Source organism: Mercenaria mercenaria, chromosome 19 (assembly GCF_021730395.1).
Source record: "Mercenaria mercenaria strain notata chromosome 19, MADL_Memer_1, whole genome shotgun sequence".
NCBI classification, from domain to species: Eukaryota; Metazoa; Mollusca; class Bivalvia; order Venerida; family Veneridae; genus Mercenaria; species Mercenaria mercenaria.
In genome coordinates, this window is record NC_069379.1 from 37,243,276 (window position 1) to 37,270,461 (window position 27,186).

The following is a 27,186-nucleotide window of genomic DNA, read 5'->3' on the forward strand; positions in this document are numbered from 1 at the left end:
CTAAAATGTACGGAGTCACTGTTTAATGTTTTCTATTGCAGTTACAGACCGCAAAAGGTATTTTGTAAATTTCAAAAAAAAAGAACAGACATAAATCTGGAAGTGTGTGGCTTTAAACAACTTTCAACTTTTGAAGTGTTGTTTCAGTCACAACAAAAAGCGACAAAAGACAATTATTTTCTTTCTCGCAAATCAGATCGTGTCCAGATATCCTATAATTTGAGGCAATAAATAACGCCTATATGGCCGCGCTCGCTTGCAATGAACTTAATAGAGTGAAATAAGACCGTACATATTAATCATTGTATTTCATTCTCACTCACGATTTACTTGTCTGTTTGGTGAATTAAAGTAATTCTATATCACGAAACGTCTGTTTAAGAGACATTTCTTTTCTGTAAACAATGAATTCAAATATTGTAAGAATGTATTGCTATGTATTAATGCGAGTTCTTTTTTTAACCAGTGACTGAAGATAGCCGACGCTCATTCGGAATATAAAAGTACATACACATCATTTTATTTCATAAAGCAAGTGAAAACTGTGAAAAGAAAACATGCAAAATTTACAGAATTCGTGTATGTATTTTAGTAGATCTTTATCTCAACATATTACGTCTTACGTCAACTTTCAGCCTAACCCAATTTTTTGAAGGCAGGCTCCTCGGTAAAACCAACATCATACCCAGGTATTTACTTTTGTAGTGATAAGAAAAATCATAGCTCAATACTCATTTGGTATTCTAATATGTTGTATAAGTCAGCCAAATGCGTCAAGAGGCAATTTACTTCTTTCTGGCAAATTAGATAACGTCCGGAGACGGTAAAAGTTGCAGCAATAAATAATGTCGCTATACCCATAAACTTAATAGAAGGAAATAATGCCAATCTGACTAAAGTACATCTCATATTACGCTACGCTTAGGATCTGAGAACGAGCTATTGATAGCCTCGTTCTGACGACCCTTTCGCTAGCCAATCAGAGCTTAACTTACAACATTTTGCAATTCTACAAATTCTACAGTTAGCCTTGATTTTTGATATTTACAATTCTTATGTCGTTAAGTGTCAGACAGCTGGTTAGCTCAGTCGGTAGGCCACTTGCTCTGTAAGCGAGGGGTCCCGGGTTCGAGCCCTGGATTGACTGCTCTTTGACATTCGAACAAGTCGTATGATTGGTTCAAATAAAAATAGATTTGCAAAAATAAAAATAGCAATATTGGAAATCCAAAATATACAGAAGACGAATGTGAATGGGTCGTCCTCAGATCTTCTTTTAGAAGATCAAGTGCTTTAGTCAGATCGTAAATAATGCCGAATGAGCTAGTCACTTTCTTTCTGTTTTTCTCATTCACGATGTAGCTGTCTGTTTGGTTGATTACAATAATACAGTGATCTGGCATCACTACTAGTCTGTAAAAGAGGAACGTATTGTTATAAACATTGGATTGAAATATTGCAGTAATGTAGTCATAAACATTGTGATTGTTTGTTATGAATACTGCAACATTTAAAAGGATCATCTTACAGACTTTGTGTATGAAAGAGGAAAAGGTAAATGCAGCAATTGTATGAAATGGCTCACATTACTAATTATGTTTTCTAAGGCGTCACACAAATGCTTTAGGAGACAACTAATTCCTTCTCACAAATCAGCTGATGTTCAAATATGGTTTAACTGGTGGCAATGAATAATATCTACACAACTGTATGTGATCTTGTTCTGTAAGAAATCTCTGGCATGGAGCTAGGTCTAAACGTAAATATTTTATGTTAATTTATGTTAGGACGATTGCGAAGCAAGTGCTACAACTTATATTAATGACTCTCGGCACCTCATTCCTAATAGAATCCATCGCCACGACAGTATGAGAGAATAGAAGTCGGTTTCCCTTTTAACAAAAATGTTAAGCGCCAAGCAAGGGAGCTATTGGTACCATTTTTCACGTCTTTGGTATGACGCGGTCGGTGATCGAACCCACGACCTCCCGCACTCGAATTGGACGCTCTACTGTACTCCATTCTCACTCACAATTTGTTTATATGTTTCATCTTTTGTAATGTAATCAAGCTCATATGCTAGTTTACGAGACATAGTGTTATTTGAAATCAGTGGAGTCATATATTGGTCAATGGACAATGGACAGAAATCTAGCATTTCCGGTTTTGTTGTTTTGATGCCTGTACAATGCATTCTGGGAGAATTTTCAATTTAAGAAATGATATAAAACAGTTTCCGACGTCTAAAAAGAATACAAAGAGGATATAGACCTACGAAATAACTTCACGAGGGCAATCTTAAACGTATCTGAATGGAAAATACCGATTGTCATAGCCAAGTTAAAACTACAACATTTATCAAGGCATCTCCCTTAATCAGCTATTTTGATAGTTCATGACTATGACTCTAGGTACCTCCGATGTAACAGTGTCCACACAGACGTAAAATCAGACTGAAAATATGTTTTAGAAATGACAATTACGCTTCTAGATGGATTACAATTTTGTATAAAAGATGTTATAAAATTGATAGAAACAATACATTTCTTTCATAATCGTCTACTTTTTAAGAAATTATTGACACCATTACTGTTAAGTCTGGAAAATTTTCCACACCTTTAACTTGGGAAGTCATAAATAATGTCTTAATTATACTCTTACTGTGTAAATCATCTGTCGAAATGTAGATAATTGACATTTCAAAGTTCTAGACGACATTTATTTATGAATCCTATATTCATGTCAATCACGAAATGCATCGTCATTAGACAATTTACCATTAGAAAGGCCTGCTTGCATTTTTAAAACTTTTTGTCAATGGAAAGCAGGCATTATGCCAAAAAAATAACAGTTTAGAATACTTTCTATCCAGGTAAATAACTGAGGCCACAACTGAAACATTTTTATTTTAAGTAAATCAGAGATATAAATTGCTATATACGAGTACTGTATCATTGTTTTTGCAACAATATATATGACAAAACGTCTGTATAGGAGACATACCTTTTATGTAAACAATGAATTCAAATAATGTAATAATGTATTTCCACGTCTTAATGAGTGTTTAATTTTGACCAGTGACAGTAGCGGAAATCTAGTACATATTAATCAGTATACATCATTAAGTAGTTTAATTGTTATGTAAAATGTGAATATATGGTACATATGTATATTTCTTTAAGCAACTTAAATGTTTTCGACCAGTGATTGAAGTCAGAATGACAGTACATAAACGCCAGCAACCGAAAAGTATGAAAGACAACATGTAAAAGTTTATAAAACTCCTGTATCAGTTTGAGTAGCCCTTGAAGTGGCACACATTGGTTCTTATGTGAACAATCAAGCTTTAATCAAAGAGAAAGACCTAAGGTATCTTTGACAACAGCATTGTTGGAATAGTCGGGCTCCTCGGTAAAACCACAAACATTACCTTCCTAGTGTTAACTTTGGTTGCGGTAAAACAATCATAACTCAATACTCATCCGGTATTCTGATATTTTGTTTAAGTCAGACAAATGCGTCAAGAGGCAATTTACTTCTTTCTGGCAAATCAGATAACGTCCGGTGATGGTACAAGTTGCAGCAATAAATAATGTCTCTTAGCCATAAACTTAATTGAGGGAAATAATGCCGATTGAGCTAATCACTGTCTTTCTTTTTTTCTCGTTCACGATGTAGCTTTCCATTTCGTGAATTAAAGTAATCTGGCATCACCACAAGTCTGTAAAAGAGAAAAGTGTTGTTTGAAACATTGCATTCCAGTATTACAGTAATATAGTCATGAACATTGTTAGAATTATGTGATTGTTTTGTTGGGTACAGGCTTCACCGATATACTGCAACATTGAATATAATGAACATATTCAGCTGCTGTTTTGCTTGGTTGCCTCGGTTGCTTTTTGCGCTTTAAAAGGATCATCATATAGACTTAATGTGTGAAAAAGTAAAAAGAAAATATTCTACTGTATGAATTGTCTTACGTTTATATATGATGTGTTCTAAGACGTCACAACGATGCTTTAAGAGACAATTGAAGTCCTTGTCTCATGTCAGCTGATGTCCAGATATGGTGTAATTGATGGCAATAAATAATATCTACAAAAATGGTTATGATCTTGTCCTGTAAGAAATATATGGCAATGAATTAAGACCAAACGTAATTAGTACTGTTCTCCATTCTCACTCACAATTTACTTCTAAACTGTAACACATATATACGAGACAAAGTGTTATCTGAAATCAGTGAAGTCATTATTGCAGAAAAATAAAAACGGTCAATGGACAATGTACAGAACTCTAGCATTTCCTGTTTTATTGTTTTGATATAGCGCATTCTGGGAGAATTTTCATTGTTCAGTTAAGAAATAATATATAGCATGTTTTAATATCTAAAATGATCACGAAGAGGTTATAGGCCTGCGAAACAATTTCACGAGGTCAAAGACCGCGCAGCGAATAATTGATTTGGAAAAACTTAACAGAGAGGAAAACACTGATTGTCATAGCCAAATAAAAACTACAAGACTTATTAAATCACCTTTCTTAATCTGCTATTTTGATAGTTCCAGGCTGTGACTCTAGATACCTCCAATGACACCTTGTCCACACAGCCGTAATTTCAGACATAAATACGCCACAAGAGGAATTACAATTTTGTATAAAAAAAAACCCTAAAAAAAATGATTTTTCATTATCATGGCCGCAATAACTGCGATTTTCTTGTAAATGATGAAATTCGGCCTTCTGTAAAACAAATTATAATGAGACCTAAATGAAAGAAAGGCCACAGAGAGGCTGCAGAAATGTTAGTATAATTAACACAATGTTAGAATGTATAATCATTAAGATCTATAAACATGTTAATAATCCATTGAATATAAATGCCTGTAACGTACACCAATCTCTTTTATTCAGAAAACGTACTCGTACCATAATATGCAATGTTTAATTTGACACTGTTTATGAGTGCAAATATGCAAATGGAAGTAAAAGGTATCGTTGGAAAGGGCATAGGAACAGCTAAACGGGGACATCTTTGATTTGGCTCTTAGCAAACGAAAAAAGTCAGGAGAATCTCATAATCTTGGCCGCAAATTGATAACTGTGATTTTCTTGTTAATGATGAATTCGGCCGTCTGTAAAACCAATTACAATGAGTCCTAAATTTAGAAAGGCCACGGAAGGGCAGCAGAGGTGCCAGTATTATTAACACAATGTTAGAATGTATGATCATTAGGATCTTTAAGCATTTTAATAACCCATTTAATATAAATTCCTGTAATGTACACCTATCTCCTTTAGTCGGAAACCGTACCCATGCCAAAATACACATTTCCTGTATAAACGTCTTCCTTTTAAGAAATCACTGGCTTAAAGCAGGTCACCCCTTTACTCCTTGTCTAACGTCGTGTCCAGATAAGGTGTAATTTATGGCGATAAATAATATCTAAAAATATATATGACCTTGTCCTGTTAGAAACCTCTAGCAATGAACTAGGCCTAAACGTGGGGTCCTCCTTGGCTGAGTGGTTAAGGTCGCCGACTTCACATGTCCCTCATCGATTTGGGTTCGAGCCTCATTCGGGACGTTGAATTTTACATCCAGTTGGCTTACGGAAGGTTGATGGTTCTGCCATGGTGCCCGCCTGTGATGAAATAAAGCACGGAGGGAGACCTGGGGTCTTCCTCCGCCATCAAAGCTCGAAAGTCGCCATATGACGTTAAACCCAACAAAAATGTCTAAACGTAATAATTACTGTACTCCATTTTCACAATTAACTTATATGTTTGATCTTCTAAAATGTAATCAAATTCATATACACGAGACATAGTGCCATTTGAAATTAGTGAAGTCATATATTGAAAAAAAAAACGGTCAATGGACAATGTAACGAGATCTAGCATCTTTTATTTTCTTGTTTTGATACAACGCATTCTGAATGTTTTAATATCTAGAAAGAATACGAAGAGGTTAAAGGCCTGCGAAGTAATTTCACGAGGGCGAAGACTGAATGAATTTTTTCATGCGGCGTAAATCTGATTCGGAAAAATCATAATTGAAAGGAAAATACTGATTGCATAGCCAAATATAAACTACAAAACTTACCAAGTCACTTTTATTTATCTACACCTTTGATAGTTCTAGACTATTACTTTAGTTACCTCCCTTAAGTTTCTTTTCACACAAACGCAATTTCAGACTAAAAAAAATATAATGACAATTACGCTTCAAGATCGATTAAATTTTTGTATAAAGGATGTTAAAAATATGGTACAAAACAAGACATTTCCTGTATAAACCTCTCGCTTTTAAGAAATTATTGACACCATTACTGTTAAGTCTGGAAAATTGTCCACACCTTTCACTTGGATAGTCATAAATAATGTTATAATTGTACTCTGAATGTGTAAATCATCTTTCGAAATGTAGATAACTGACATTTCCAAGTTCTAGACGACATTTATTTATGAATCTTATTTTCATGTCAATCACGGAATACATCGTCATTAAAACATTTACCGTCTATTGTACTAAATTATGTTATGCTTGCATTTTTAAAACTTTTTTCACTGGAAAGTAGGAAAATACCATAAATAAAAGATTAGAATACTTTCTATCCAGGTAAATAATTGAGGCATTTTAAGTACAATCAGAGATATGAATTACTATATATGAGTACTGAATCATTGTTTATGCAACATTTTAATGGATGTATTGAATGCTATAGCTGACTGACCTTGACATTCTCATTAAAATGCGTTTATCTTTTACAATAAGGCAGTCATGTCAGCAACTGTAGGATTCCAGCAGATTTCATCTAGCTCTGTGTCAGATTGTTTTACAATTGCCGATTAGAGAGTCTTCCTCTTGTTCCGTCTAACACCAGCAAAGGTGAAAGTACGCTGAACTGTAAAAAGGCTAAACAGTAAACATACGTTTATATATGTACATATGTTTAGATATAGTTGGCCTAACCTATTTAAATAAAGCTAATTTATGATGTTACCGAAAAGGTCTAACAAAGTAGCCTATAAGGTATTGAGAATGGCTTAAAATCTGAAATATTTGACATTTAAAACCATTTTAGGTGTAACTGAATTCAAATATATGGCGAAATGTTTTTAGAAATTATTTGTATTTATTTGATTCTGTAAGTCATATCAATAATGATCTATGACGCCGCAGGTTCAAAATATTTTTGAGCAATTTTGTTTTCCATTTTCTAATTTTTTAGTTACCTATGCAGGGCCGTATGTCTGTCGCTACCTGCTTTTTTAATAATCGCGGATATACATTCTAGGTTTGAACAGCATTTAGTTTAACTACTTTGAAAATTTAACTTCGTCTCATAATTTGTACTAATGTTTCGATAAATACACTAATGGCTAATTACTTTATAAATCAAAACATTATCATGTTGTATCAGAAACTAGCTTTCGTCTTGGAAATAAATGTTGCTGAGAATGATATTTCTAGACAGCAAACATGAGAAACAAAGAAATGCTAGAAAAACGGAACAACATTTCATTTATTTTAATCTTGTTACATATTATGTATATAGAACAAAATACCGGATAAACTATAGTTCGTCCCTGATATCTGAGCCTTTCGAATTGATTGAATTTTTCATAAAACTATATGGAAAATATGGTATTTATTTGATTAGTAGAGATTTTGCATAATGATTGGATATAGCTGTAGGTGGCATTCAGGTTTATGATCAAAACGAAATAGGTTTATATCCTGCTCTGATACTTGTCATTCAACGTTTTTTGTAAAAAAAAAAAAAAACACCCACAAATATTTTAAATGTTGCCACGGCTGAATATAAAGAGGCAAACTATAGGTTCAAGTCAAGGATAACATATGAGCCGCGTCATGTGAAAACCAACATAGTGGCTTTGCGACCAGCATGGATCCTGGCCAGCCTAAGCATCCGCGCAGTCTGGTCAGGATCCATGCTGTTCGCTTTCAAAACCTATTGCAATTATAGAAACTGTTAGTGAACAGCATGGATCCTGACCAGACTGCGCGGATGTGCAGGCTGGTCTGGATCCATGCTGGTCGCAAACCCACTATGTTGATTTTCTCATGGCACGGCTCAATTATATCTAACAAATTTCAAATGTTTACAAAGGATAAAACCAACAATAATGTTTACAAACTACATTCATATTAAGAATGTGTACAAACAACAATAAGAATGACTACACATGACATCCACATTTAGAATGTTTACAAATAAAATTCACTTATAAAATGTTTACACATGACATTCACATTAAGAAAGTTTACACATGACATTTACATGGAGATAAGTGAGAAGTAAAACAAACATATAAAGATGCAAATCGAAACAGTGAGTCAGTAATTTTACAACTTGCATTATCGTTATTTTCGTTATTCTCCGAAAAATGGACTACCATTAATATAGATTGTAATTTACAAAATTTTTCAAAAATGATACCTTTTTTTTTAGTTTTCGGACTTTTTAAACGTAATTTCATCACCAACGTGATCACACAGTAGGTTGAAATGAATTATATATCTCATCGATTATGACACCTCAATAGCATGCCTATTTTGACTTATCTATACAAGTTAATGGTGTAATTTCATGAAAATTAGAACCATCCACCTTCCATAATAATATCTGTAAGAAGAGCCATTGGAAGCATAGACCAAAACTAGCAACACAATAGCAGGCTCAGTTAAATTGAGTCGGTTCATGAGATGTAAAGAATTCTAACACGATCCGATTCATTTTCCTATTAGATTTCTAAACAAAGAAGGCAGAAAACAGTGAATTATTATACAACAAATCACTGTTCTGACGTCACAATTATTACGTCATGGCGTCAAACGGCATAGCGGCGCGCTGGTAAAGAAACCGATTAAAACCGGGCAAATATTTAATGAATGTCGTCGAGCGAGGATGTACTTAAAAATCCTTGGTAACGTGTTAGAATCGAAATAATATATCTCATTTAGTGGTTTCCATTATGTGTGAACTGGAAGATTCGTACGGTGAAATATTGGTTGAAGATAGTAATGAGTGAGAATTGTATTATAAAAAATGTGTATAAGTCATTGTTAACTGACTGTGAAAATGGTAAAAAGAACTGGTTGTATAATGTTAAAATGTTGTTACATGAGTTAGGTTTTGCATATGTATGGTTATTTCCTGCATCTGTTAACGTCGGTGTATTTCTGCATGTATTTAAAACAAGATGTGTTGACAATTTCATCACTGAATGTAGAATAAAGATGGACAGCAGTCCTAGTTTGACACTGTTTAGAGAGCTTAAAAATGGATTTGAGCTTGCGCTGTATCTCATGAAAATTAATAATTTTAAACATAGACAAATACTGTCAAAGATAAGAATGTCTTCGCACTGTTTGAACATTGAATATGGAAGGCATAGGAACATTGAGAGGCATAATAGACTGTGTGAACTGTGTGATAAACTAACCATTGAAGACGAGTTTCATTTTGTGTTGGAGTGTGATGCCTTTAAAGACTTGCGTATTAGCTACATGCCTCGCTATTATAGACAGAGGCCAAGTATGTTCAAATTCGTGGATTTAATGAAAACGGACAATAAACGTTTACTCCATAACATTGCTCTATACTTATTAAAAGCTTTTCAAAAGAGAAATGACTTACTGAATCGTGAATGAAATAGACACTCTCGTTAAATATTGCTATTATTGTGTTTATTTGTAAAGGTTATTTCATACTTGTACTATTTGTTACCAATGCATTGCTAGTATTTACCATTGTTTATGTCTATATGCTGTATTATGCATTCGACTAATAAATTCTCTGTTCTGTCTGTTCTTGAATAAATCATTGTTTGTCGTTCAGATGCGTATTATTATATCAGAGGGCTGCACCCTCGTGATATAATTCCTTCGCATCTGAACTCCAAACAATGATTTATTCAACGACAAATCACTGGATGAGATATATTATTTCTTAAATATACAACAGCCCACTAGCATCAGTTTTAGCGAAACTCTGTTAGCTGGCTTGGTGGAGTCCTCGCATGGAACAATTTTAAAACCTAAGCGAGGCTTCGAAAGGTAAGGGGCAAGTGGTAAGAAGTCAATTATCTTTACCACTCGGCCACAGAGGCCCCTTCATAATGTTTTGCAGCATGCTCCTATAGTAATGATTTTTGAATACTTTTGTCATTAGAAAACGTAAAAAATGGTTTAAGGCCAAGGTCAAAGTGTCACAAGTTAGAATCTCTCACACTTTCAATATGTTTACGGCACCGCAACAAAATATCTTCAATGTATCAACTATTCAAGGCAAACTAGATTTAGTGAAAATATGATGTTGTTTATGACTGGATCAATTTGCCTGAAACCTTGAAGAAAACTAGAAATAATATAATAAAAAATAATAAATAATAATAAAAAGGTTTAAACATGATGTTGCAAACACTTTTCTTGCATACCAGACGGGGATTTCCGGTATTTTTACCGGTGTTGGAAAAATCCATCTTACACCCCGGGGTGTAAGATCACTTTCGTGCTTTAAATGACGTATTACGAACTACATATATGTAGAAGATTTATGTAGTTATTTATATTTTATTTCGAAAAACGAAATAAAAATCCAGTACCTTGGCAGTTCCTTTTTGTTCCTGATAGTGTATTTCTCGATTATCAAAAATTCATAACGTTACACTGGATCCGATAAAATAAAACCGGAACTAAACATTTATATTTGTCTTTGAAACGTCATGACGTCTTTCCTGTTTACGGACATTGATTTCCCGCGCTTTGTTTTAATACGCTGCTATAAGAAATAATTCTAAAACGAAAGCCGTTCGACTGATTTTATTTTTATTATTATATCTTGATATCGGTATGCAAGAAAAAGATTATATCACTGGTTTTAGGTGCAGATGGGAATATCCGGCTCTCGGGTAACTGTTTAGGCGGTAACTCGGTAGGAACCTCGTTACCGCCTAGACAGTTATCCTTGAGGCCGGAAATGCCCATCTGCACCTATAACCAGTGAAAGAATCTTATAGTCTAATTCTGCACGCGTAGGAGAGAATTCATATGCGCACTAAAACTGTACTTACCTTTCTACAAATGCATGATTCATGGAATACTATAATTTGAAATTAAGTGGGGTTTTTTTTAGAAATAGAAATAGTGTTCATGTCCTGCAGACTGACCATACAGCTTGGCATTTCTCTGATCACAGCTCAGTATTCTAGTTAATACAACATGTGCAACCATAATTTTGATCAATAAATAAGAAAAATATGTACTTTTCTTTTTAATAAGGCTAAAGATCACACTCGAAATAAATTCATTTCAGTTGGTATAATGGGTTAAACCAGGTCGTTTGTTTGTTTTGCGTTTAGCGCCATAACTCTGTCATTTGTAGAAATGCACTCTCCCTATTGAGCTAGACGGGCGGGTTTCAGGGTTATGAGAACGTACACATTTTCCCTATTAATTATTGTTTCTTATCGTGTTTCATTTTTATCATTGTTTATTAATGTACATTGTATCTGTATTTTATAAATTTTGATCTTATATCTAAAAATTATTAATTGAATTAAACTGAAATAGTTTCATTACATTAAATAAATCAGCCAGTAGACAAAAAATCAAATTTAACTTAAAATCAAGGAGTGATATCGAACAGTAAATTTAAAAGCTACTTTCCTAAAATGGTCGGCATTAAATTTCCCGCATTGAGTGTACGCACGCATTGAATGTACATTATTAAACCTATGTTAAACCTTACCCTGAGTCAGTATATTGTATACTCAATACGTGCGTATATCCAATAGGGGCGATTTAATGTTGACGTCCCAAAAAGCGCAAGCCACAACACTCGGATGTATACAAGAACAGAAATCCAAGACAACCAGACAATTAAAAGAACACAGTAGGGTACCGCTTATGCCTTCATCCTTTCTGTCTCAATTGCCTCATTCCATAACATTTCCATTCATGGATGAAGATGAAAAATGAGTGTATGAAATAACAATACCCATACAGCGTGTAATAGATTTCCTATCTTTATAATGACAAATGTCTGATGTTGGACATGTGACGTTTTTCGTCTTGTTTTTCAGATAACATGCTTTGGAATGCATTAAGATGCCATCTAGGTAGAAAAGGATTGATAAGATCAGGCAAGCATGTAACGAGATACATCCGGGATTACTGCAAATTACTTTTTGTTCCCTAAACTGAAATTATCTGCCATTGTGAAGAAAATTAGATATGACTGTAACAATATGCAACGATTTATCCAAGCTTATCAAAAGTTTTAATTTTCCTCTTTATTCAAAGTTCTTTCGCTTCTTACCAGCTCCAAAGTAGATATTAGACAAAGCATCCAATACACGCACGTTTAAACACGACACCAGTTGAGAATGTAACTTGAATTAAGGTATGGCCGCAGGAGGTGTTGTTCAAAACAAACCCAGATGAAACTACAGCAGGCAAGCTTAGATATAAGGCGTAATAAGTTGTGATAATACTTATGGAGTGATGTACGACGCATTAGTTGATGTTTTTCTTAACATGTCACATCTAAATTTAGATTACCTGTACATTATACACAGGAACAAAACACCGCCGCCATATTGACACATATACCTTCAAATTCAAATACAGATTGAGCAAGCAAACAACAGATAGAAAATACGGGTCATGTATTATAATTTATAATGAATCTAATTTGGTTTTTAAACTCTCCAAAGTTATTACAGTTATAAAAGTAGAAATTGTTTTCCTTGCAAAATGGAATAGATGTGCTAGAAATGACAAGTTTTGTCGTTTAAAGATTAAGTTTAAAACTGAGATAAAATAGAGAATGTGGAAACTTCACAGGTCGCTCAACACGACAAAAACGAAAATGTTGCAGGCTCGGTTTGATTGAGCCTGTTCATGGACGGTCGTGGAAATGCATGCTACCGTCCACGCCCTCTAGCCCCGGGTTGAGCAGAACTCAACATTTACACATGCTAAAAGTACAAAAAGCAATTTAGAGACATCCGCAGATGTATTCAAACGGCGGTGAACATGGAACCTTCAATGATACACGTGTTGAGGCGTGTAATTCCATGAAGAGCGGCGTTTGGTCCCAAGATAAAGTAAAGGGTTTGCCTTAAACCTTAATGTAAAAATAACAGTTAATTATTTACATTCCAGGCCGTTAATGCTGGAAAAAGTACCAGTTAAAGTAGATCATCTAACACTGAACACTAGTCAAAATATCGGCCGCGACCGGAAATAAGATCAAACCCAAACAGCTACCGTTCAAGTCCTAAACCCTAACCACTACGCAGTTGACTGGTCAAAATATCGGCCGCGACCGGAAATAAGATCAAACCCAAACAGCTACCGTTCAAGTCCTAAACCCTAACCACTACGCAGTTGACTAGTCAAAATATCAGCTGCGACCGGAAATAAGATCAAACCCAAACAGCTACCGTTCAAGTCCTAAACCCTAACCACTACGCAGTTGACTGGTCAAAATATCGGCCGCGACCGGAAATAAGATCAAACCCAAACAGCTACCGTTTAAGTCCTAAACCCTAACCACTACGCAGTTGACTAGTCAAAATATCGGCCGCGACCGGAAATAAGATCAAACCCAAACAGCTACCGTTTAAGTCCTAAACCCTAACCACTACGCAGTTGACTAGTCAAAATATCGGCCTCGACCGGAAATAAGATCAAACCCAAACAGCTATCGTTTAAGTCCTAAACCCTAACCACTACGCAACTGACTTGCTTAAAAATCAAGGAGAAATATACTACAGGGAATGCCACGTTCCAAACACGCATACTCCCCAAATCGCAACTCACAGCACGCAAACTTGCAAACGACCAACACACTACTGACACACATACAAAGCAAACACACGTGGACAAAACGAACAATTAAAGGAACACAGTGGGGCTTAAAACGCTTAGATAAGGAAACTTTAAGCAGCAAAAAGTTCAATAATATAACTTAACCAGACATAAAAGGAAATAAGAAAAAGCATAAGGTAGTCTTTTTCTTTCTTTTTTTTTTTTTTTTTTTTTTTTTTGTTAAACATTTAAACCTCTAGATCTAAATCAATGGTTTCCACTCCTCTACTTTCGTGATTTCTAATTAGTTACTCTACATCTTTCATTCCATCACTATCATCAAAGGTCAGTTAAGCAGCTGCCTTTATTCCAGACAGTGCTAGTAGTTTCTTGAAGTTCATGACCGTTCTACATCTTATACATCAAAAATGGTGAAAAAAAGTGTTAATACGAAAATCATAAACATTGCAAACGACGGACATTCCTCTGGAGAAAACGTTATGAAATTTCCGTGACAAAGTCAATAATAGACTGGAAAAGCACACAGAATTATGACTTCTCTAATTTGGCTTTGCGTGCAAGCGTCAATACAAAATACCGCTGAGTAATTCTTTTTGCCGACAGAGTGTTTGGCATTATTATTGCCACAAATCGCGGCTTTATAGACGTCGCGTGCTGGGGGAAATATAATTATCGAGTTATTCATATTATCTTCAGGTCGTCCGCAGCCGTAGAAACCACAAAATGCTTCTTTTAATACATATGAGAATATTGTCTTTTTATCGTTCATAGATGGATTCAGTTTGCGTTTGGTTGAACCTGTCATGACATTCATCTAATACGGGGTTTAAATCCGTGATTTTTAGATCTTGCATGAAATGTTGCACGTATATTTGAACTTTTATCATGAAACTATTAAAACTATACTGCGATGAGCTTGCAGTGTGGTTTGCCGGGCGCAAAAAGTATTTAGTGTTGTTAGAAATTTCTAGTCCTTTGGGATTTAAAACGTCTTACAGATTTTCGTTTAACAGTCACGGTGATATTGGACAGGAAAGGAGCTGCACCAATCTGACTCAAGTACATCTCCTATTACGCTACGCTTAGGATCTGAGAACGAGCTATTGATAGCCTCGTTCTGATGACCCGTTCGCTAGTCAATCAGAGCTTAACTTACAACATTTTGCAAATCTATAGTTAGCCTTGATTTTGATATTTACAATTCTTATGTCGTAATGTGTCAGATAGCCGGTTAGCTCAGTCAGTAGGCCACTTGCTGTGTAAGTGAGGGGTCCCGGGTTCGAGTCCTGGTTTGACTGCACATTTTTCTTACTCTTAGACATTCGAACAAGTCGTCTGATTGGTTCAAATAAAAATTGATTTGCGAAAATAAAAATAGCAATATTTGAAATACAAAATATACAGAAGACGAATGTGAATGGATCATTCTCAGATCTTCGTTTAGAAGATCAAGTACTTTAGTCAGGTTTGGAGCTGCACTTTACATAACTTATAATGACTGAATTTATTCAAATCTAGTCTGCCTATTTTTCACTAGGTTGCGTTGTTTGCTTTCAAAAAATATTTTTATTGTTTTAATTTAACGTGAACTAAAATGTTTCTTCGTTGTATATAAGTTAAAACAAGGAAACAACAAAGAGAAGAATGAAAATGAAAACATTTATTTTGTATGTAATATAGCTTTTCATTTTTCAAATACTTTGAAAGAGTACCATTTTCGGCTATCATCCAAAACATTAAACAGTGTCATTGTCTGACAATTAACATTTTCTATTCTTAAAGAAATGTAACATGATAACGAAATAAAAATACATACATTAATAATAGTTTTGTATTTATGTATCTACATATTGTCCCGACAACAAAGTACAAAAGCATAAAATATTCCCTGCCTCTTCATACAGATGCTACCTAGACAACCGTTAGTAATTACCAACCCGAATAACTCATTTGTAAAAAACACTTGCAGAGAACATGATAGTGCTTGAGAATAATGTTTAAAAGAATGACTTACCACTTTGAAAATAAATCGTCGGCATCGGTGACATTATCATGTTTGTTTTTGTTTACTTGCAGAAATCTAATCGCATCCCAACTTCAATCAACAGACGCAAGGAAAGTGTTTCCATGTTTTGATGAACCAGATATGAAAGCGACATTTTCAGTTTCAATAACCCATTCCTCTGGTAAGAACCCATTTAATGTTAAGTTAGCACGACATTTTCAGTTTCAATAACCCATTCCTCTGGTAAGAACCCGTTTAATGTTAAGTTAGCACGACATTTTCAGTTTCAAACACCCATTCCTCTGGTAAGAACCCGTTTAATGTTAAGTTAGCACGACATTTTCAGTTTCAATAACCCATTCTTCTGGTAAGAACCCATTTAATGTTAAGTTAGCACGACATTTTCAGTTTCAATAACCCATTCTTCTGGTAAGAACCCATTCAATGTTAATTTAGCACGACATTTTCAGTTTCAAACACCCATTCCTCTGGTAAGAACCCATTCAATGTTAAGTTAGCACGACATTTTCAGTTTCAATTACCCATTCCTCTGGTAAGAACCCATTCAATGTTAAGTTAGCACGACATTTTCAGTTTCAGAGACCCATTCCTCTGGTAAGAACCCATTCAATGTTAAGTTAGCACGACATTTTCAGTTTCAATAACCCATTCCTCTGGTAAGAACCCATTCAATGTTAAGTTAGCACGACATTTTCAGTTTCAATAACCCATTCCGCTGGTAAGAACCCATTTAATGTTAAGTTAGCACGACCAGTTTACACTTGTAATAATATTGATGCAGGTTATTAAATACTTAACATTACTCGTTTATCAACGAGTGTTCATTTCATGATCTGCTAGGTAGTTTGAACGGACTTCCTTCTGGAAAGTTCATTTAATCTCTACTTTAGGCAGTAGAAAAAATCAACGTAGAATAAGTTGAATTCTCGGGTTATTCAGTAACATTTATTTAAAAAGGTATATTTATTTAAAAAGGTATATACATTAAAAGGTGTCTTTCTCACCTAGTTTATACTGCTTATACCTCAGTGAAAAATGCAATGTTGATAAACATACTTTGTTAACCACTTTGATGTTTTTCAAAAGCATTTCATAATCCACTTAAGGCACTTAAGAGCTTTTTTTCTATATCAAATTACTCGTTGCTAATATATCTTGTTTAGTTGAATGACAGAAAGATAAAGTATATATAACAATACGTCATCTGAAACATAAAAATCTTGTTTGGAAATTCAAGGCCAAATATCTCATAATACCAGCCATGTTCAAATAAGGGAATCAATGAAAAGGATCAAAAGACAGATATCAACGAAGCCTAGCCCCTGACGGGCTTTTATACCTGCCTGTGTTTCACCTAGTATATACTTAGACATAGTCCAGCTGTAAAGGGGTTGAACACAAAACAAGAGCTATGTCTAAAAAAGTCGGTTCATAACCTTTTTTATGAATATTTGTAACTTTAACAAAAAGTACTTTCATTATTTTAATTATTGATTTTTTAATATAAACTTTGTTTACGAGGGGTTAAAATATGTATAACTGTGTATGTTTGCAACAGAACAGATTGATAAAAATATTAAGCTTAATTTTTTCCTTTGCACCAGTCGGTTGTAAGGCTAAGGAAATCACATTGCATTTCTATTTGAAATGATGCATTACTTATGTACTTACAGAATACACTGCATTATGTAATATGCCTGTAGAATCAGAGAAATGCTTTGATGATTGTTCAAGGACTCGTGTACAGTTTCAGACAACACCACTTATGTCAACATACCTGTTAGCATTTGTTGTATCTGATTTTGATTACTCAGAAACGATACTAGAAAATAATTACACGGTAAGTTAAATATTATCGAATAAATGTCTTTACTTATTTTGTGATCCAGCTGAATAGAACAAAAATCATTTAATCCGAAAATCAGGATTTGAACTAGAAACAGTCATGGCTCAATAGCAAAGTCATACCATTTAATGTAAGCAACAATTTATCCGAGGTGTATATTGATAACAAAACTAAACAGGTCAGAGCTATTTGAACAGCCTCCACATTGAAAAAAGGCAAAATATTCGTCGGCGATTTCTTTAATCCATACATGCACTGCCATATAATTTCATTGTATCTAATTCATTTAACAGTTTTATATTAAAAACAATTCGTATTCTGTATAGGCCTATACGTGCAGTAATAGACTATAATGCTCTGCCTGACAGGCCCAGTATGTAGACCTAAAGTATAATTAATGAATGCCTCTTCAGTGTTACTTTTGTTTAAGACGGATATTTCTGTCAGTTTCTATGAATTTTAAAAAAAATGCGTATTTTCATTTAAATATTGAAATACTCGACAATCAGTATGTCTAAGGATGACCATAAATCTTAATTCGTGTCCAATTAAAATAGAAATTGTGGAAACTGCATAAGTTTTATCGCCCATCCAGATGTTACTGGCCCGGTTTGATTGAGCTTGTGGAAATACATGTTACCGTCCACGCATCCTGTTTCCCCGTGTTGAGTAGAACTAAACATTTCCATATGTTACAAGTACCAAAATACAAATGCTAATGTTATACAGTTATAGCAATACTCTTTAATTGCTAATCATATTTTTGTTTCCATAGTTACGTATCTGGTCACAACCGGATCTCATCAACCAAACATATTATGCCTTAGACTTTGCCACAAAGACATACGCCTACTTCACGGACTACTTTCAGATGCCAGATGTAGTTCCAAAAGCAGGTATGTATAGAGCACTTTATTTATTATATTCCGACCTATTTTTATTAATTATGCAGTCGTTTTGAACAGTATTAATGGGTATAAATCAGTGTTGTGGTCTATTCGCTTATGTTGTCACTACTTAATGTATCTTTGACTATGTACATGAGAAACAATTTAGTAACAGTTTTGATAAAAAAGTATCAGCAGCTTTGTAGTACAGTGTACACGGATGTAATGGTGAAAGGAGTTGTCACTTTTCTTCAAAAACTCCAAATGCCTTCTGGTGCAATACTATTCAAATAATAATGAAGTAGTTACTTTTATTTATAATATACATGTAAAACCTCTGTTATGGCATGCCATACATTGTTACATGATTCCTTAAATAAGTCGCTAGTTTGTGTTGTGAACCGCTCTATAATTCAACACACTCAGTCAGGTTAGACTGGAGAAGGTTAAAACCTAAGAAAGCAATATGAAAAAATCATTCTAGATATGAGCCGTGCCATGAGAAAACCAACATAGTGGGTTTGCGACCAGCATGGATCCAGACCAGCCTGCGCATCCGCGCAGTCTGGTCAGGCTCCATGCTGTTCGCTAACAGTTTCTCCAATTCCAATAGACTTTAAAAGCGAACAGCATGGAGCCTGACCAGACTGCGCGGATGCGCAGGCTGGTCTGGATCCATGCTGGTCGCAAACCCACTATGTTGGTTTTCTCATGGCACGGCTCATATAATGTAACAGTAATGAAACGGTCAATAGGTGTAAAGCATTATATCATGTTCACCGTACTAAAATCTTGTATCATGCTAAGATTTCGGGTAGGTATTGTATTAAGAATGTAACTTTTGTAAATGCTACGCATTGCACTGGATTTAAACAAAAAATTGTCAAATAGGTTTCTAACCAAACGGAATCTTCGTATGTACATTTGATCAAGAATAAGTACCCTCATCCAATATTTTAAAACTAACTTACAATTTTGATTCCTTCACAGATCATGTGGCAGTCCCGGACTTCAGTGGCGGTGCTATGGAAAACTGGGGTCTCGTAATCTATCGCGAGACTGCCTTATTGTATGACCCGGAAGTCAGTTCAAGCTCAAATAAATATATGGTTACGTTGATTATTGCACATGAGATCGCACATACGGTGAGCTAAATATTGGAATGATTTACAGAAATTATTTTATACGCAAAAAAATAATGTCTCCTTGCATATAGAAACTGACGTTAGAAACGTGAAAAGAAAAAATAAAAGATTTATTTACGTATCATAAAAAGATAAAATACGACAAATAACCAATTTAATGTTAATTAGCATGAAAACAGTAGATAGCAGAAAATAATAAATAGCCAATGGACGTTGGCCAGAATTAGAATTAATTAATTGCTGTCTGAAAATAGAAAAATAGAAAGGACTTTCATGTAGGCAAATATTTTTGAAAGCATTCTTGAAATACTAGTATGTTAACATTTCCATTACATTAAAACAGTGGTTTGGCAATATGGTAACCATGAAATGGTGGGACGATTTGTGGCTGAACGAAGGTTTCGCGAGCACCCTAATGTACTTTGCTATGGATAATGCTTATCCTGAATGGAACGTGGTAAGTATCGAGTAGGATAAAAGCTTATATATTTAAGTGGTTTAGTTTCATAGTAACCACGCAATTATAGGATGGTGTCTTGGTTAACGAAGTACATTTGTATGCACATTGTTGCTGACAATTAATATAAATCAAAGAAGTTCAGGTATGCTCTGTGCTACATTAGAACAGCATATATACAAAGGAGTTTCACAAGGTATTTTGTTTGTGTAGACGCCACAGCCAGTGAAATACATGTTAGAGAAGAGTACCAGCAAGTTAACAGAATTTACAAGAACGTAGACACATTGAAGAACAATTTGAAGTTATTTCTTTTTAAAAAATATTTAAGCATAATTCTACCATTTATGATTTATCACTTACGATTCTGTTCTTTTATATATTATTATTTCCTCATATATACATGAATATGATTATTTCTCTACAGCTAGACATTGTTGTAGCAGAAGACATGTTTCCAGTCATGGTCAAAGACGCCCTAGAAACGTCACATCCGGTTTCTCCAAATATCAACCACCCAGACGAAATAGCTGAGTCATTTGATCAAATATCATACAATAAGGTACATGTATATCAACCTGTCAACACATACATATATCTACGTTCGTTAAGTAGCGTAAACACTTTGTATCGTATTAGTATAACGTAAAAAGTAGAAAGTGAATAAATCTACACAGTTTGGAAATGTTTTATGTAAACAAAAAGCGCATGACTACAAAAAGATATAATAAGATCCTTTGGAAGCATATCCTTTGGAAGCATATACAGCAACCCATCGTTTATATGACTAAAACATTGTTGAAAAAGACGTTAAACCCGAACACACAAACACACATATACCGAAACCAAGCATGATAATAGCAGACTTGGTTTGAATGAGCCTGTTCATGAGAGATAATGTACAATACCGTGAATGCCCCTCTAGTACCGGCTTAATCGGTATTCTTTTATTGTAAAAATGAATGGACTCCATGATCCCAAAGGACCGGAAAATACAACAACTGTAGCACTAAATTCAAGTACAGAGAAACATTTTACAGAGGCTGCACGGCACTTACATACTGCTCGTTTTATATAAGATCCTTTGTAAGCATGAAACGGAACAAGTTGCTTAAGACAATTAAATATCTTAGCCATTATCACTGTACCCATAAGAACAAAAACGTATTTCGAAGACAGGGTATGTTACAATCCTAGAAAATTTTAACGAAATAAAATCTCTCACAGCGCTATATCCCACCTTCAGATAAGCATACCTCAGTAGAGAGAATTTCTATTTGTGCACGTATGAGTACATTGAGATTATTTCGTTATATTTCGAAAGGGACAGAAAATGTGCAAAATGTAAATAACAATTATATGGTTACACCACGAACTTTATTTACAAATAATCGCTTAGTGTCCTTTTCAACTTTTGGAGGACTACTTCGATATATCTAAGTTTTACAAGCAAACAAAAACAATTTACATGTATAACAGTAACATGAAGAAGGAGTTTATAATTCGGGAAACACCGGTGCATTTTATGTGATGAAACTAGGTTTTTTATTAAGCAATTTCACGCAAATTGTAGCACCTGAAAGCGTATGTTAGCTTCCTTTGGCCCCCTTACACTATATCATATGGCTACTGAAGTCAGTGAATAACCGGACAATACAGAGGAAAATGTGTGACGTTGCCTGTCAGATTGATAGTAAATTCTATCATTGCGGGGTTTTGTTGTTTGTTTGTTTTTCTTGCGTTTAGAGTCACACAGCAAATATTTTGATCAAATGGCCATTTTATAATATTTTGATGGTGGATATCCTGGGTGCATCTCCGGCTTTATTTCGTCATGGATGGGCACCTGGGTAGAACCAGATATCCTATGTAACCCAGCTTGTTTACTCCCTTACATATAAGATACAATATTCCAAGCGAAGGTTTTGAACAAACATCTTTGAGAGGCAAGCTATATAATTAGAGACATTAACTGTTCGGCCACGGAGGCCCCTTTATTTCAACATTGACCTAGGATACCCCGCAATGGCAAAGAATAGTCATTATATTACAAAGTCTAAAATTACATATCTCCTCAACAGCAGGAACGAAAGACCAAAACAAATTGTGTCGTAAGATCTTGCCGCAGCATTTTCTGTCGCACTTTATTTTGAAACTGAAATGTGAAATGTACTTTTGCCACGACAAGAGAACATTACTCTTGTTTATCAGAATATAATAATAACCATTTATCATCTTTGATTGCCTATGGCTGTTGTCATATAACCATTAGTTATAATTACTTGAACAAAATCTAAGAACTTTTGTGGTGACACAAAATTACTTCCAATTAGGGCAGATTTTGTTCTTTAAAATTTTGAGAGAAAGTAGTGAAAAAAGCGTTTTTAGAAAATAGTCTGAAAGCTAATCAAACACATTTATGTGTATATCAAAAAGAATCATGTAATTCGCAACACTTAATTCACCGCTTATTTTCTTATTCTTTACAAAATGATATTTAGACGAAGAAAATGAATTATAGAATTCTTTATTGTAAATTTCTACATCAGAATAAAGTACACTTCAAGCCTTTATGGGCTATTAACAGTTGATGATTCACAATACTTGATACTTAAACTAACTCTCTGGAAAAGTACTAACAACATAGATCTTAATTTCAGGGAATGGCTTTGTTGCGGATGTTGGAAACATTTCTTGGCAAGGATGGATTTCGCAAAGGACTGCAGGTTAAAATCCTCGTTTAATCACCGTGTTTTATATGTTCCCTTTTCAATCGTGGTGCTTCGTCACTTTTATATGTTGATAAATGTAAAACTATTTCTGATACGACCTTCATCTATTTTCCATTTTATGACATTGGCTTTCTACTTTGTTACTTTTTTAGGACTTTAAGGTGTTTAATCACAGTCGGGTCAAGTAATGCTTTAAAAGTGATTAATCAGATGTTGGTCAAGAAACGCATTTGTTTGAAATTTCTTATAACTGATTATTTATACTTACTTGAGTGCATAATACAGGTCTCATTTTCACCAGCCGTACTTAAAATTTGATTTTGCTATGCAGGTTTATTATATTCATAGGTACGTAAAATAAAATGTATTCAGTCTAACTAATAGTAAATAAAATGTGAATATTAAATACCTTTATATTTTATTTTATTCATTTTATAGTATACTTCTCGTTATACATTTTGTAAATTGATGAAAGTTATATTCATAGTGGTTTTATTTTGCATTCTTTTCTTTATGTCAACTACGTTACAAATGCATTTTGGTGAACATAAGTCACATTATTTTGTAAAATTATTTTTGTTGTGCAAAATATACAAAATGTTAAAGATATTAAAATATTGAATATTTACTTTATATTATAGTCATACGTGATGAAATATAAGTTTGACAACGCCGAAATGTCCGAGCTGTGGGAGACATTTACAGAAGTATGTATCTAAATGTAATATTTGATAAACGGATTTTTTTAAACTTCAGAATTAAAACAATGTGAATTAATGAACACAAGCTTTTTCTTCAAACATAATTAGCCTCTCTAAAGGTTCTAAATCGTTCTGGTATGTATATAATCTGGAGGGCAAAGAACTAAATTTTCTATAATTTAAGTTTTAGGTGACAAAATTTAATACTCCTTCTTTAATTTGCAAACATATTAACTTGTATAAATCTTATTTAAGGCGACAAATAGTTCCTTAAAAATTTGTGAGATTATGGACACATGGACACGACAAATGGGATATCCAGTCATCAATATAAAAGCGGACGGAGATTATTATATTCTAGAACAGACTCGCTTCCTTATCAACGCACAGAAGGACAAACAGGATATAGAAGATTCAGATTATGGGTATATGGGTCACTATTATTTGAGCCGCACCATAAGTAAACCAACATAGTGCTTATGCGACCAGCATGGATCCAAACCAGCCTGCTCATCAGCGCAATCTGGTCAGGATCCATCTTGTTCGTTTTCAAAACCTAATGCAATAAGAGAAACCGTTAGCGGACAGCATGGATCATGACCAGACTGCGCGTATGCGCAGGTAGGTCTGGATCCATGCTGGTCGCATATGCACTATGTTGGTTTTCTCATGGTGCAGCTCATTCTATGTTTAACGTCAGTCAGCCTAAGAAATTCTACAATCTTAACTGCGATTCCCCAAGGCTTTTTTGCTTGGTTTCATATAAGTTTTTTTCTTGCAATTTCAACTGTCAACTCATCTATCAAACTGTAAACTTTTGGATCATACATTTATATTATAATTGTCTTTTTTCTGGCAATTTCGTACTTTTGAATGTTTTGAAACTTCAAAAACTTCAAACATGCCAACTCATCTCTATCAGACTGTAATCTTTTAGGTCATACTATACTTCGTGTTTTTTTCCTGAAAGTTTTTTCATTCCAATATTTTTTTATTTACTCATCGATCATTATATGATTTGTACTTCATGTATCATACCCGAATTTATTAAAAATTATTTCAATTTTTAGCTATAAGTGGTACGTTCCCTTCACATATATGATGGAAGACGATGTGACATTAAGGTTGCACTGGCTGAAAATGGGACCAGGTAATCAAACATTTACAGCCCTACATCTTTTCAATGTAACTGACCTGTTCAAGGTCGTGTCCTTATCTTATTCGCATAGGTTTGCATGCTGTGTCTCTGGTCCTACATTTCTTACAAATCCTTTGATTTTTCAAAAAGACACATATGATTTGTCTATAGAAATAGTAAGGATGAATATCTTGAATTGAAAGACATTTTCCAAAAACGCAGCCTACCAAAACCACATCTCACAGCGGGTTAACGTGCAGACGACTAATATACAAACATACGCACGCATGCACGCACGCACCCAAGAACACAAAACAAGCACAAAATAACAAAACGAAAAAATATATAGGAAAAAATGTGGGCCAAACTTTGGAACTTTCAGTGGCAAACATACCACTTAGGAACGTTACAGACTCCCAAAGGAGATTATATATATTGTGGTTGCTTTTGGTGTGCTCAATGCATCTAGAGATTCTACTGTTGTCCTTTCATTTCGGTAGCAATGTTATTTTATCTTTTTATCGACATATCTGTAGGAATATAACTTGATTGACTTTTTACTTCTGTTTGATTCAGTTATCTTGAAAGTTTAGCATGACACTAAAAACATACCGTTCTAAAAGTGAAATATATTTCCAGTAATTTTATTAAATATATCAAAATATTAAAATGTTGTTGTAAAGATTTTAGTATACATAAATAAGTTTTGACATTTGATTTGTTCTATATCAACTGTGATGTCGCTGGTCAAATTATTATAGAAAAAAAAACGCATGAATTGATATTTCAAATTTACCTTCAGAATAATATTCATCAAGTTTTCCATTTCAAAAAATATTTTACAGGCTTTTTTTAATAATGGTTGCTTTTATGTTTAGGTAAAATCAAGAAGACTTCCGGTGGTTGGATCTTAGGAAATGTAAACTATGGTGGTTTCTATCGTGTCAATTACGAACTGGAAATGTGGCAGAGGCTGGCAAAACAACTTTATAAAAATCATACGGTAACATAAAAAATAGAAAATGATTAGAGGGAAGAAAATAGAATAACAAAAATTTGAAGAAATTTAAGAAATAAAGTAATATATTATACGTGTCATATACTGTTGTAAAATGAAAAACAACAATAGCAAACATACTTATCTTTAAACAAAAAACTACCCAAAAGATTAAAAATCGAAAAGTATAGATCGTTTCTAAACATGTCTCTATTATTGGAGGAATTTAATATCAGTGTTCAATATCTAATGTGAACAAAAGATGTTTACTACCAAAGCAGTTACCGTTTTCTCTCTGATTACTGTTTTCATTCCTTTCAATTTACCTGAAAGGTCTCTTCATATTACCCTTTTTAGTATTCTCCTTCTAATTCATTTTTGTCAGCTTAATCATCTTAAAAGATCTCTCCTTAATTGCAGTTGAAAATTGCATACAATAATGAAACCATTTCATATATACTTTTAATTTTAGTCTTGTAATATGGTGTAATGTTTTTAATATCATAATGCTGTAGAAATGTGTGTACATGTATTCATGAAATAAATGGGCCGTACATGTGGTTTCAGTACGTACATATAGCGATAAAAAACAAAAATAACACTATGAATATAGATGAAACATGATATATACCTATTTCGCAACACAGGCAATGAACCCTTAACAGATGAAAATAATAACGAGAAATTGCACACGAAACAAAATGATGAAAATGAATCTGATTTTAAAATTACTGTACTGTTTCTCTTTATAAATAAAAAGTATACTTTAATACTAAATTATTGGAATTACGTTGATAATTAGTTAACTCTTTCAGGTTATAAGCCCTCCCAACAGGGCAGGTCTCATTGGAGACGCCTTTAATCTTGCCAGGTAAGTATGTCACTATAGAGAGGGAGACAAATTCTTGTGTGCGTAGCAGATCTTTTAATATTTTTTTTAGGTTAAGATAATAAATGTTTATACACAATATACAATGTATGTAAAAGTATAACAGAATGTGCTGATTAAGTTTTATCAAACCGCTCACTACATATTAAATTAAATCTACACAAATTAAGACTTAAGATATAGATTTTACAAGTACATGCAACCGTCCTATTTTAACGTTTTCTACATTTCTTGGAAATCATTATATTTGATATACACATACGACACCAGAAATTCGTTTTTAACAAGATGTGTTAGTGTCTCAGAATATTTTTATATTTTTGAATATATCATTATGGTAGAGTATTTGTAATCGTAAATCAATTTTAATTTTAGCTAAGTTTCTTTTTTACTTTTGGCTGCATCATTACTTAACTTTCGGATGATCTTCATTGACGTAAATGAAATAAGTTGATGAAATATATAAAAAATTAATATTTATCACTACATTTTATTCTATAT

General features: G+C 33.9%; 1 protein-coding gene across 1 annotated transcript in view; it reads left to right on the forward strand.

The window, feature by feature from the left end:
* The window catches only part of LOC123542915 (glutamyl aminopeptidase-like), a 37,037-nt gene that overhangs the window by 2,492 nt on the left and 7,359 nt on the right, over window positions 1-27,186 (forward strand). Inside the window, exons 2-13 of the mRNA XM_045328963.2 lie at window positions 15,944-16,053; window positions 17,567-17,733; window positions 18,515-18,635; window positions 19,617-19,771; window positions 20,115-20,228; window positions 20,656-20,790; window positions 22,889-22,954; window positions 23,602-23,667; window positions 23,917-24,086; window positions 24,732-24,811; window positions 25,678-25,802; window positions 26,612-26,667. Of these exons, the coding sequence (XP_045184898.2) occupies window positions 15,944-16,053; window positions 17,567-17,733; window positions 18,515-18,635; window positions 19,617-19,771; window positions 20,115-20,228; window positions 20,656-20,790; window positions 22,889-22,954; window positions 23,602-23,667; window positions 23,917-24,086; window positions 24,732-24,811; window positions 25,678-25,802; window positions 26,612-26,667 (1,365 nt within the window). The remainder of the gene's footprint in view (window positions 1-15,943; window positions 16,054-17,566; window positions 17,734-18,514; window positions 18,636-19,616; window positions 19,772-20,114; window positions 20,229-20,655; window positions 20,791-22,888; window positions 22,955-23,601; window positions 23,668-23,916; window positions 24,087-24,731; window positions 24,812-25,677; window positions 25,803-26,611; window positions 26,668-27,186) is intronic.